The sequence below is a fragment of the Sprattus sprattus genome (assembly GCF_963457725.1).
Source record: "Sprattus sprattus genome assembly, chromosome: 2".
Taxonomy (NCBI): domain Eukaryota; kingdom Metazoa; phylum Chordata; class Actinopteri; order Clupeiformes; family Clupeidae; genus Sprattus; species Sprattus sprattus.
This window is the reverse complement of record NC_137921.1, coordinates 12106705-12119008: the sequence shown is the minus strand read 5'-3', so window position 1 is coordinate 12119008 and position 12304 is coordinate 12106705. Positions and strand designations below refer to the sequence as shown.

Sequence of the window (12304 nt, the reverse complement as noted above, 5' to 3'; positions counted from 1 at the left end):
TATACTCACTCACACATGCAACCTCTCTCAACATCTCACATACTCATACACTCATCCTCTGCCTCACATCAACCTCTTCCACCTACCTGCTCGGTCTAACTCTCTCTTTCTCTCTCTTTCGCTCTCTCTCTCTCTCTCTCATTCTCTCTCTCTCTGTATCTCTGGTGCTCAGCAGAGTCACAGATCTGACACACTTTCTTTTCCCACAGCTCTCTGCTCATATTCCGCACAGCAACCCAAGCAGTCAGAGACAGGGAGAAACAGAGAGAGAGAGAGAGAGAGAGAGAAAGAAAGAGGCAAAGAGAAGAAAGACGGAGAGAAGGATAACAGTTTTGACTGAGGTAATGGCACCCAAACGGGAACCGTCCATCAAGAAGTCTCCATCAGGAGGGACGCTGCCACGGCTGGGCCCTCCGTTCCCCAGCCTCTCACAGGCTTCGTCTCTGCCGCGGTCGACTCCTGAGATGAAACCCCGCATGCTGCGTCCTTCTGACGCACCATTTGACCCCAGCACTTTGGAGGTGAGTAAAGGGGCCATTGTGCCCAATGAAGCAGAAGACCTGATGAGGGGGGATGGATCTAAATTGCTACAGTATGGTGAACTGATTTGACTGTTCGGCTGACTAGCTATGTCTGATACCCACACACTGTCTAAAATTAGAGCAGTGTGAGATGGTTAGGAAAGCAAGCCAATTTGTACTGGATTGTGGAAAATATGTTTTAAGATTTAATTGAAATTGCAAAAGTCTCTTAACACTGCATAAACACTTACAGTGTACTGTATCCACTTGACCCATATTATCTGATACTGACTAGTTGCCAAATTTGAGTAAACGACGGTTAATTTCCTTCCCCGCAATACTATTAAAGCTCATTTTTAGTTAAATTATAACAGTGAGCCGATGTAGGTTAGTTATGAATATGATATGTGATGCAATTTATATCCATCCCCAGTTCTCACCCTCACTGGCAGCTTAGATTGCTGAACAGAGTGAGTAGCACCATACAGAGGCCACTACTTTGTATGTCAGAAAATATTTGAAGGTGATGGATGATATGTCGACTTTATTTTTTCAGATTTCATCTTATTTTAATACAATAATAAATAATCAATGGTTCTGCTGATTACACTGATAAAAAGGAAAATGGCTGCAAGTGATGTTCCCAAGGGAATTAGCTATGAGTTATGCTTTGGCACTACTATTGTCCTTCTGTTCTTTTCTACTATCTGGTACACCAATTCTATGCTTTTATTGGGTGTGACTTCAATGCAAAGTTGGGTTCAATTCAGCATGTAGGCTAATTTGTTGAGAAGAAGGCAACAACAGTAATGGTAAAACATGACATGAGGCATTAGAATGCACTACTTAAACCTGAAAACATCTAAAACAAGTGGATATAGGCGAGAGTTATAACATATAAGATAATGCTGCTGCAAAAACAATGCTGCTGTTTTAAAATTACAACAGTATTCTGTAATATTCAATATTCTGTCCCTTCGCCCATCCAACACTCAACAACATGCCACTCATTCTCATCAATTCCTATCATCAGTCAACAATACTTTGTGATAACATTGCGCATTTATTCATTAAAATCACTCAACTCACTCGTTAAATGACAGCTGAATAGACTTTCAAACCATCACCACTTGCCAAAAATGCTTCAAATCGAGCTGTGGTTAGATAATATCACAGCAAAGGTGGGAGTGTCTTGTCTTCCACAAACTGAAGGGTCATGTTACAGTTCCCGGCCCATGCCTTTCTGGGCATGCTCTAACGCGATTCTGTCTTCTATGTACTGGCCCACTTACTTCCTTCTTCTCACATTCTTGTCTCTGCCCTCAGTCTGTGAGACGACTCTCCCCTCCAACCGCAAACATGGTAGGCTAGTGGACTTTTACCCTCTTTGATTATTTTTACATAGCTCCATGTAATGTCTCTAAATATGCGAGCAAGTTGATAGCTTTGCATTTGCGTTCGCATTGTATAGGCACGAGAATGGGTATCCAGTTAGTGTTACCTTGTGACGGGTTTAGCGGGCTAATGTCGAAGAACTAACGTTAACATTAGTAGCTAGCCAGCTAGATGTTATGTTACTGACGTTTGGCTTGGGGAACTGACCACACCCAAATAAAAAAAATCGCCTCAAAAAGGTGTTAATTTACACTGTTACGTTAGTTCCAATGTGATATTTCAGTAGAAGCTAACGTTTTTGGAAAATAGCGTAGCATCCTAGGCTGCTAGCAAATTGAACGTTTTCTTGTTAACGTTGCATCCGCGATGGCTAGTAGTGTAGCTATTCAGCGTCAGTTCAGCAGGCTACATTAAGCCAACATAGAGAATAAGCCAGATGGCCGAAGTTAGTTACATTATTCAATTGATATCTAAATGTTCTGCATGTCTCATCTTCTGAAATGTCTTAGGCGTTCAATAGGCAGTTTACGCTACTGTTAACTCTTATTTGATATGTGGCTTTCGTTTACCTGGATTCTTGCTAGCTAGGTAGCAGATGCTACTGTAGCCAATGCTAAACCCATGAAATGTCAGATTAACGTTAACGCCGACGCGTTATAAGAAAAAAAATATACTCGTTCGTTGAGTTTAATGACACAGTTCATAATTCACACCTCGCATCATGCTCACTCACAACCCTTTCTTTAAACAGTCGGACTTCTCAGAAGATCAGATTATTGGTAAGTGAAACGCTGTCATAATTGCATGCCAGTGCCTTGTCCATCTACCTTTTTGTGCTTCTATCTTCCTTTCCCCACCATTCCTTCATCACCATCTTATTCTCATTCCTTTATTTTGTCCTCTGACTCTGAACCCCCTTTTCCTTCTTGCGTTTGTTATATTCCTTCTGCTAAACCTTGTCCTTTACAGATTGAATTTAACCTGGATCAAATCCACGGTGAGTTTCTGAAGAAGGGTTCTAAGTTTAGGCACATTTCCGAAACAAACCCGTGCCACCCATTTGAAGTCTGCAGTGTTTCGTGTTGTCTGTGTTGAAGCATGTGTTGAAGGGAAAAATAGCACTATCACATTGGCTTAATATGATTTTCAGTTTGGGCTGTGTGACCTTAATCCAGACAGTAACTTTAACATTCAACTAATTTCAAGTGAGCTATATTTTACTCCAGTCCGGTTGCTGTGCATCACTGTTGTTGGGTGAAAATTCCTGATCATTGACACATTTTGTGCAAAAATGTAGATGTGAGAGCAAGTACACATTTTAAGTTAACATCCCTGTGAATTCATATCACACCTTGCCTTGTGTTACTGATTCTACTGATCCCAATTTGTTTTGTTTATGGGAGTGAGCGTTCAGTTTCTTTTGGAATGTGGTTAGCGACTGCTAAAGTGGTATAGGAAACGGTAGCAGAAGGCGTCCTTCATTTATTCATTGCCTTAACGTGAATATCTCTACATTGTGTAATTGTGGGGCAATAGCTGTATATCTTAGCTATCGTATCCTTAACTCAACTGACTCATTATGTGCCCTGGCTCTGTTGCCTTTTTAGGGCTTTGGCGCTGGAGTTGTCGAGTTCCATCCGCTGTTTAGTGTAGGCCTAGCATGCTTGACATAATGCCTCTCACCCCTCCCGCTATTCTCTACTGCCTTATATGGTGAAAGAGCTCTAGTCTGAGGAAGGCATGAAACAGGCACATTCCAGCCAACAGGAAGAGGAAAACATCACAGTCTGGACTTTAGGGAATAGAGTAGAGCCCCCTGTTTATTAGTTGCTGGGGGTTTATTCTAACTTTAATCTAGTTTTTCTCAGTTTTGTTATTTCCTGTAGTTTGGCAATTGACATGACTAATCATGTGTATTTAGCAGGGCCAAATGATTTCCAAGTAATTCTGTCGGTTTTGTTTTGTGTCGTACCTAACTTTGTTGTAAAACTATTTCAGTTGCATCCTTTACCCTTTTGGCTTTCGTGTGTCATTTAAACAGACGTGTTCGTTTGTCAGATGACATATCCTTAAAAAATTGATGCAAGTCTGGAATGTGAGATATTAACTGAATGTGCTTGCTTTGACTTTGCTATGTGAGGTATGACATCAGAGGCGTGTCTCGTCCCTCACTTATTTGTAGTCTTTGTTCTTCCTTTGTCTGTTAACTAAGTGGGCCTGTTGTGAAGCGTCTGGAAGTGGCTGGAGGGGTTGCTCCTGGCCCTTGATCATGCTGCGGGAGTCTTTGTAATTACCTGTCCTCTGATTAGAGTTCATCTGCCACTCTTTGCATTGAGTGGCCTGTCACAGGCAGGACAGATAAGATGGCACAGCTGAATCCTCACCTATATGAGCACAGCAGGTCAATAAGGGCAGTCAGTACTTGCTCTTAATGTCCCAGTTGTGGCCAGGAGTCCTATTTTCAGTCCCATGAGTTAAGTGTTCACCGGGTCGGTTTGGCCCCGTCGTGGTGGTGTCAGTGCCACTTATTCATCCCGTGCATGTGAACAGTGTTTCCTTATCGATTTAATTTTGTTAATTAACCCCCAAATCCACACAACTCATGGCTTCGGTTCTGCTTTTGTGCTCATCTGCTTTCTCCCTGTTACTCTTGTCTCTCAACCTACGTCTCGTCTTCGTCCCCCCCCCCCCCCCCCCCCCCCCACAATCATTCACTGTACACCTCTGCTAAGAATTTCACTCAAGTTTGTCCTTTAAGAAGAAGCACTGTCATTGGCTGCCCTCTCTCTTCAGAGTTCAAAGAGGCTTTCCTCCTGTTCGACCGCACGGGCGATGGCAAGATCAGCTTCAGCCAGTGTGGGGATGTCATGCGGGCTCTTGGCCAGAACCCCGTCAACGCTGAGGTTCTCAAGGTCCTGGGCAACCCTAAAGCCGAGGGTGAGAAGTCTTTCGGTACAGCACTGCTGATGTTTATTAAATACTTCACACAAACAAACAAACATTCATTATATCTCCTTGATGAAATTGAATAAAAGGTTTTTATGGATGCCAGGCCCTCCCATTTCCTGGTGTGTCATAAAGAGTTGCTAATGAATTGCTCTTCACCTCCCTCTCCAGAGATGAACCACAAGATGCTGGACTTTGAGCAGTTCTTGCCTATGCTGCAGGCCATCGCCAAGAACAAGGACCAGGGCTCGTTCGAGGACTTTGTGGAGGGCCTTCGCGTCTTCGACAAGGAGGGCAACGGCACAGTGATGGGCGCCGAGCTCCGCCACGTCCTCACCACGCTGGGTAAGCCCACCGGGCGCCTGGGAGGGGTATTTTTAACTTCCTCTGGAATCAGGTCAGCCAGCATAGCAGAGTCCCTGCAGGTAAAGGGGGCAAATGTGTCCCCTACTGTGTTCAATTGCCCTCCTTAAAGCCTCCCAAACTATGCCATTTGTATTATACTTGTTATGTATATAGTGAGCCAAGTTCCGACCGTAGCTAAACTGTTGGCCTGATGGGGTTTGACTAGCAAAAGGATGCTCTTGTTGACACGTAAGAAGCATAAATATGACCATCCACTCCCATCTCTCTCTGTAGGGGAGAAGATGTCTGAGGAGGAGGTAGAGACGCTCTTAGCAGGACACGAGGATGCCAACGGCTGCATCAACTACGAAGGTGAGAGAGAGGGCGGAAGTGTGTGTTGATGTGAAATGAAAACGCTGCACCAGTTGTGAAGGAAACAGTGACTGTCTAACCAATTGTTTGCCTGCCACCAGTTTGTGTTTGTTTGTGTACCACGTACAGTGAGCAGCATGTGCTCACAATAACAATGGCGGTACAGAATGTTGAGATTCTGGAACTGAATTGTTTTCATTAACTGTAACACCCTCTGTGAAGAGATGTCTAAAAATGTTGTAACTAGAAAGGAATCGGACACTTAAAGGCACACTGTGCAAGATCTTGCCCTGCTTGAAGCATTCTCTGGTGTTTGGCAAAGAAGCGCAATTTGTCCACTGATGCCCAATCCAGTTGACCTTTCTCCGGGGATGTTTGACAGGCAGTCTTACCAACCAATCTTTTAACTGATCCAAACTTGCTGCTAGCTAGATATATAGATAGCTTGCTGACATAGGTAACGTTATACTACTTAACCCACACATTGATTATTAACATTATCAACAAATAAAGTTATCACCAACTAGGGCACAACAAACTGGTGATTTGCTGTAACAAACCAACCCTTAAGAATTGCAGAAGAAAGTCAGCTTGCATCAAGCAACACAGATGTTCTGCAATCTTGGCTCACTGTACAGCGTTATCAGACATGTCACGCTCATTTACTTAATTAATGCAGATCTTAATGCGATTATGATGACGATAGATAATGATAGCTATTCTAGTAATAACTGAAACGTTTAACTTGTGCGGCAGTTCAAGAGCAGGATTGGTCCACAATGTTAGTTGGTTTTGGCCTGTGGTTAAGAATGAGTTGATGGGGTTTTGCATTCTTTGATTGGACCTGCACACTCTTTATAGCGGAGTTGTTATGATTATAGTTGTCCCCTTTGGTCGTCATTTTAATATTTTAAATGCATCACTCCACTTTAGTACTGCCATGCACAGGATGATACAGGATGATATTAGGAATTAATGGTTTTTCCACAATACGTCACTCATAGTCTCTTGCAATACATTTGGTGGTTTCTGATGTTTGCCATTACTGTTGTAAACGACACTTCATTCGGATGTCAGGTATTGTCATAGTATTCTCCTCAAGTCAGTGGGCGTGACTAAATCGCTTATGGTGAAAGGTCAATTGGAGGCACACCCTTAAATTTGCAAATTAGGTCTTTTTATGGCCCTATATCCTATTGCAAAGTTTACCTTTAAGTGGCGATAAAAGAGTCATCTGATAAACATGTAAATTGTGAATTCTAAGAAGGACATAGCAACCAACTAAACGGCAGCAAGTCATTGTCCCATTGAAGTCACCAGGCTGCTTAACCTTCTCAGTAAAGTGATCTTTAAACTTCATGGTTAAGTGCTTACTAGATAGGCCAAAACAAACTATGTCTAGCACAGCGTAAGAGACACCCATGCCTGGGATGAAGAAGGGCTAATGACGGCTGTTTGATGTCTTCTGTGACCTGTGCTCCTTCCACAGCGTTCGTTCGCACCATCATGTCTGGCTGAGTGCCGGGTATGGGCTCACCTCCCCCCCTCCTCCACCCACACCTACAAGCACCGTCCCCACCAGCAGCGCCTCCAGCGCAGGAGAGCGGTTCCTCCAGCTCCACGGCCACCCCTCACCCCTGTACCACAACTGCAGCTAAACCTGCGCCGCAAGCGCTAGTTAATATGAAAAAAGGCCATCTAGTGATGATTGCTGTTTTTTAGTAGTCCAATCCGGCGACTGGAGGTTTAGCCTCTCTCTCACAGGGGTGACTGGTGGGCCGGCGGCTGCGGTAGGAGAGCGTGTTGGCTGGGTGCTCTTAGTTTTGTGGAGCATGGAGGTTTCCACTTGTTCTTGATCTAGTCTTCTCTTCCAATTCTTGTCCTCTCTTCTTCTTCCTCATCCTCCGGTGCAGTGCTGTGTCTGGCCTTGGCTGCAGCATGCCCCTCTGCATGTGTCGGGCAGCCCCTCTGCCCCCACTGGCTGGGCTCAGGGGCATCACAGGTCTAGAGTGCTGAACGAAGGGGAAGGGGGGGCGGGCAGCCAGTGGTAACAGAGAGCAGGGTGATGATGACCCGTTGGGGGTTGGGAGTCAAATTGGGCCACAGGCTGACTACTGGTTTCGCCAGTCTCTTTGTTCCCTTGACAAAGAAAAGATAGTCATATGTGATTAGCCACACCCTAAAAAAGTGGTTTACTCACAGAACGAGAGCCTCTGTTTGCCTTTGTTCATCTGTTCATTGAATGGTTTCCCATGCCATATGAGATTAACTCTGTTTCTGTGGCCATGGGGTTGAACTTCCATCAGATCTCTGCTCCCTGAACATGGTGTTGCCACCCCCCTTCTTCCTCACTAACCAACCAGTTGCAGTGAGCTGTTCTTCTGCTGGCGTTGGCTTCTTCCTCCTGACGGGATAGATAGCTTTCTTGCCCCTCCGTCACCCCCCCTCCCCTCATCCTCCTTGACATCTCCCATTCCCCCCTTCCTCTCCTGTCCTAGCCTCGCCTCATCTCTGCCTCCTGTAGAGGGGAAACCTGGAGGAGCTTCTCTAACCAATTCTTGATTCCTAGAACTGGTCAAACCCCCCTTGAGCTCTCTGGCTGAGTAGGAGATAGAGACGATCTCTCACTCCATCTCTCCTGTGGCTTTTTGTTTCTCTCCTGTGAGACTGTGGACATATTGTGTGTGTGTGTGTGTGTGTGTGTGTGTGTGTGTGTAAGAGGGTGGTGGTTTGTATCAGGGTGGTGGTTTGTAAGAGGGTGTGGTTGTGTAAGAGGGTGGTGGCGTGTGTGTGTGTGTGTGTGTGTAAGAGGTATGTAACATGGTATGTAAAGAGTGGGGACCAGCCCCCCGCTACAGCATCCCAAAAAGGCCAAAAAAGTCTATGCACAGGGAAGATTAGGAGTCTAAGCACAGGGAAGATTAGGAGTCTAAGCACAGGGAAGATTATGCGCGTGGAAAAAAGTGTCAGGACGTAATGGTCTTAAGACCCCTGCATTGTATTCTTATTTGTTTATTTTTTTTTTGCACTTCTGGCTTTCAGAATGAATCGGATAAGATAATGTCACAGAATGGTTATCAGTGCAATTATGGTAAGGCATTCCTTTCTTCAGGCTTTATGACCCTGAGGATAAAAATAGTTTGAGTTTACAGACTCCGTATACAGTCAGCCTGGCAAATCCAATAGGAAGGGGGAAGTGCCTTGTGGTTCTGTTCCAGCAGTTTGTCCAATGCACCATAAAGGGAGATGCAACAGGCACTGTGTTGACAGGAGTTTATGCTGTAGTAGGGGCCTGTGTCTCCTCCACTGTCAACCAATGGACTGACTTTGTTTCTCTCTCTCTTCTCTCTATGCAGAACTCGTCAGGATGGTTATGAACGGTTGAAGATGCAGGACCATGCCATTTTTTGTGCTTCTATTCTTATTTCATTCCCGGTTTTTTGAGTTAATTGAGTAATTTCTATTTTTTTCCTGATACATTTCTGTTACATGCGCGCGCACCCCTTTATTTTGTCCATTCCCTGAAGCCAGTGCATTCCAGCCTCATGCGTGCCCCTGTTCCCCTGCTCTTACATTGGTCCTCATTTGGGTTTTTATTTTCAGAAGTGCCTTTATCCCACCCCACCCCACTCAGTTAGGCTTCTCCCCCCCCCCCCCCCCCCCCCTGCTGTCTTTGTCTCTTCACCCGGCGCTCTGGAATCAGACCTGCATGAGAGAGAACCATAACCGTGTGCTGACACAAACCTGCAATAATACCCTCCTTAGATGCAGCACAGCCGCCCCCGACTTCTGTAAAACGCCACCGTTCATGTAATGCTTACTCACTGGCGTGTGTTTGTGTGTGGAATGTGTGTGTGTATGTGAGCGAGAGAGTGAGAGTGTTTTAGTGAGTGTGAGTGTGTGAGAGAGAGAGAGACAATGCCCCAGTGGACTGGCTGCCAAGTATGGTCAGAATACGCTCTGTGTGGCTCTCTTGTCAAGGCTCCCCTCATTGCCAGTGCTATGCAGAGAATCGATGTCCGAGGCAACCAATCATGAATTTGAAGTGAAGACAAATTAAACTCACCAAGGTTTTATGTTAATCCATGTAAGATTCCATGTTTGAATAAAAACAAACCTTAAACCGACTTGAGGTTTGCGCATCTTATTTAACCCTGGTTTATGATTCACACTTAGTCTTTATTAACTGCTTTGAAAGGCTCTTCTTGGGCAGTCAAGCATTGGGCATCTCGCAGCCTGGGGTTAGAGTCCTGTTTTAGTTTTGAATGTATATTCACAAACTATAGAATTTTCATTTCAAAAACTTGTGATTTTAAAATAGAGTTGAAGGGCTTAAACCAAGGCATAACAATTTATCTGCACTTAATTTCAATAACATTATAGAATGGATGAAATTACCATAGAAGTTTTAAATCTTATGTTCATTATTCTTATTATATTATTCTTATATTATTTTTTTTTTGCTGTTTCTTTCATTAATTGGTTTTCAATCATGTTGAAGTGGGGTTTAACTCTTTAAAAACATATCAATAATCATTACTTGCATGAGTGAGCTGGGTAACAGAACTGTTGAAAGTGTGATTAGGACCCATTCTGGCTACCTAACAGATAGTTCTAATATAATTAATTCAGGGCTCAAGTTTTGAAGACAGGCAAGAGTGACATATTGCCGAGCTCACCCGCCCCCCCCCCCCCCCCCCACCCCCCCCCCCTCCATTCCATTTCCACAGACCAGCCCCCCGCCCACCCCCATTCCATTTCCACAGACCATCCCCCCCCCCCCCCCCCCCCCCCCCCCCCCTATATTATTATTAGTGTTTGGTAGTTAGCAGAAAAGATTGGACACATGGCACTGACAATTCAACAAACTACAAAATATGTATTCAATTACAGAGAGAGAGAGAGAGAGGGAGAATGAGAATGAGAGAGAGAGAGAGAGAGAGAGAGAGGGGGAGAAAGACCTGTACGGTCTCTTCCTTTTCCACCTGAACGGTCTCTTCCTCTTCCACAACTAATCTGGCCTTTTTAGGGGGCTTTCCTCTTTGGGCGAGGGATAGTATGCTCAATTGCTTTTTACCTGACATCTTTGAAAGACAGATGCAATGATTAATGCATCCATTTCCAGGATATTTATAACACGCTAGTATGCCTAATGAGCTCGCGATTCCCAACTTCACAAGGCGTGAAGAAGCCTCGGAATCTGAATAGAATGTTCGAGCAAACACATTTACCAAAAAAAAATGCCCATAACATAATTTAATATTAAGGGCTGCCAAATATTCGTTCGAATAACAGGCTATATATATTTTGTATAGGCTATTAACGAAGTTCGGAGTCAAAGCTATGGTGAAAAGGCAGGCTGTAGCTCAAAACTCTGTTGGTTTGAAACACTCATTAAAAGTTGATGCTCGTTATCTTGGAAATATTCTCTAACTGCAGTCAAGTTGTCATTGCTTGTGTCAAACTATTGTGAATTTGTTGTTACATTAAAACAGGAGACAACTTACTATTTGTAGAGATTGATGCTCGGAGCTCCAGTGGTTTCCTCTAAGGTGAACGAAAGGTGAATCGGAGATCAGACGCGCGCAATTCCAGGATGCTTTATTTTCATTGGTTGTTGGATTAAATCTTACCCAGATACAGAAGATACGTTTTTTCTGATTGGCTATTGTGTAGCCCTTTTTTTTTTGATTGGCTGATAAGTGGCACCTCACGGCAGAACTCCACGGGATTCGGGGAGACGGGCATGATTCCTTTATGGTGAGGGCAACGCAGCGCAGCCAGGTCATGTTTACGCGATGCGGCCGGCACATATAATAAATATACTAGAGGTTTTTTTTCAGCGTGAGAAATACGATGTGTGGCGGGAGTGCGTGACTTAAGACCTAAATGAGTGATTGTCACGCTCAATGCGTGACACTTGAGAGCCCTGTTAATTTATAGTTTCCCGAACGCTAAAAAGGACTTGAAATCGGTCGTACGAGGGATCCTTGCAGAGCGGTTTCCCGACGCCGCACTTACGGCTATGATGAGTCTACGATGTCGCCAAAAGCCACGTAGGCCGTTAAGATACGTCGTTATCGGGAAACGAGGCCCTGTTTCGTTTAGAACAGCAAGGCCGGCCTAAGGTTGCCAGGGCAGCATCCCAAATTCATCTCTGGAGGTGCTGCCCCTCTGGAGGACAAAGAAAATAATTGTTTTATTTTCGCTGTTGTGGCAACATAAATACCATACGAGTGGCTCATGATTGGAAAAGTTAAACCAAATTAAATCATCTAAACCTTCATTAGTTGGTGATGGGCCTGCCCTATGGTGGCCCTGAGAGCTCAACGCACTGTTCTGTCATTTTCCTTTTTTTAATTTGCTTGTGTTTTGTCTCTTTGCATGTGTTTTCTTAAGGTGCAGTGTGTTGAGCTTAAATTGACGAGAACATTTTCTTAATTTGCTTGTGTTTTTGTTTAATTGCAGTTTAAATGATTAAAGTGTAAATTCACCCCTAGATCTGAGCTTAACTCCATCCACGGCATCATTTTGAAAAATCCTATAAAAAAGGGGCCAAGGAATGGTGAGGGGGTAGGTTGTGAACTCCTTTGAAGTTTTGATCGGCCATTTCATGACAGAGAGATGTACCTGATCGGTCCAGTCAGAATTGGCCTTGCAAAATGCAGGGCTGATTTAAACCAGTAGATGGCGTTTTGAGCCATTTTCATCCCATAAAATGCTGT

At 44.3% G+C, this 12304-nt stretch overlaps 1 protein-coding gene across 4 annotated transcripts; it reads left to right on the top strand.

Annotated features, from left to right (window-relative positions):
* Window positions 1-344: 344 nt before the first annotated feature.
* On the top strand, window positions 345-9706 carry LOC308360585 (myosin light polypeptide 6; the record flags this gene model as incomplete). 4 transcript variants are annotated; one of them, XM_080832587.1, is made up of 7 exons in its annotated part: window positions 345-521; window positions 2886-2913; window positions 4710-4853; window positions 5034-5207; window positions 5502-5579; window positions 7069-7104; window positions 8936-9706. In XM_080832587.1, 6 exons carry the CDS (start codon window positions 345-347, stop codon window positions 7095-7097), a joined length of 630 nt encoding a protein of 209 aa, XP_080688713.1. In that variant the 3' UTR covers window positions 7098-7104; window positions 8936-9706. The 4 variants fall into 4 exon arrangements, with proteins under 4 accessions (XP_080688713.1, XP_080688712.1, XP_080688711.1 ...); XM_080832586.1 differs by lacking the exon at window positions 7069-7104; XM_080832585.1 differs by lacking the exons at window positions 2886-2913; window positions 7069-7104 and adding an exon at window positions 2668-2695.
* Window positions 9707-12304: the final 2598 nt, after the last annotated feature.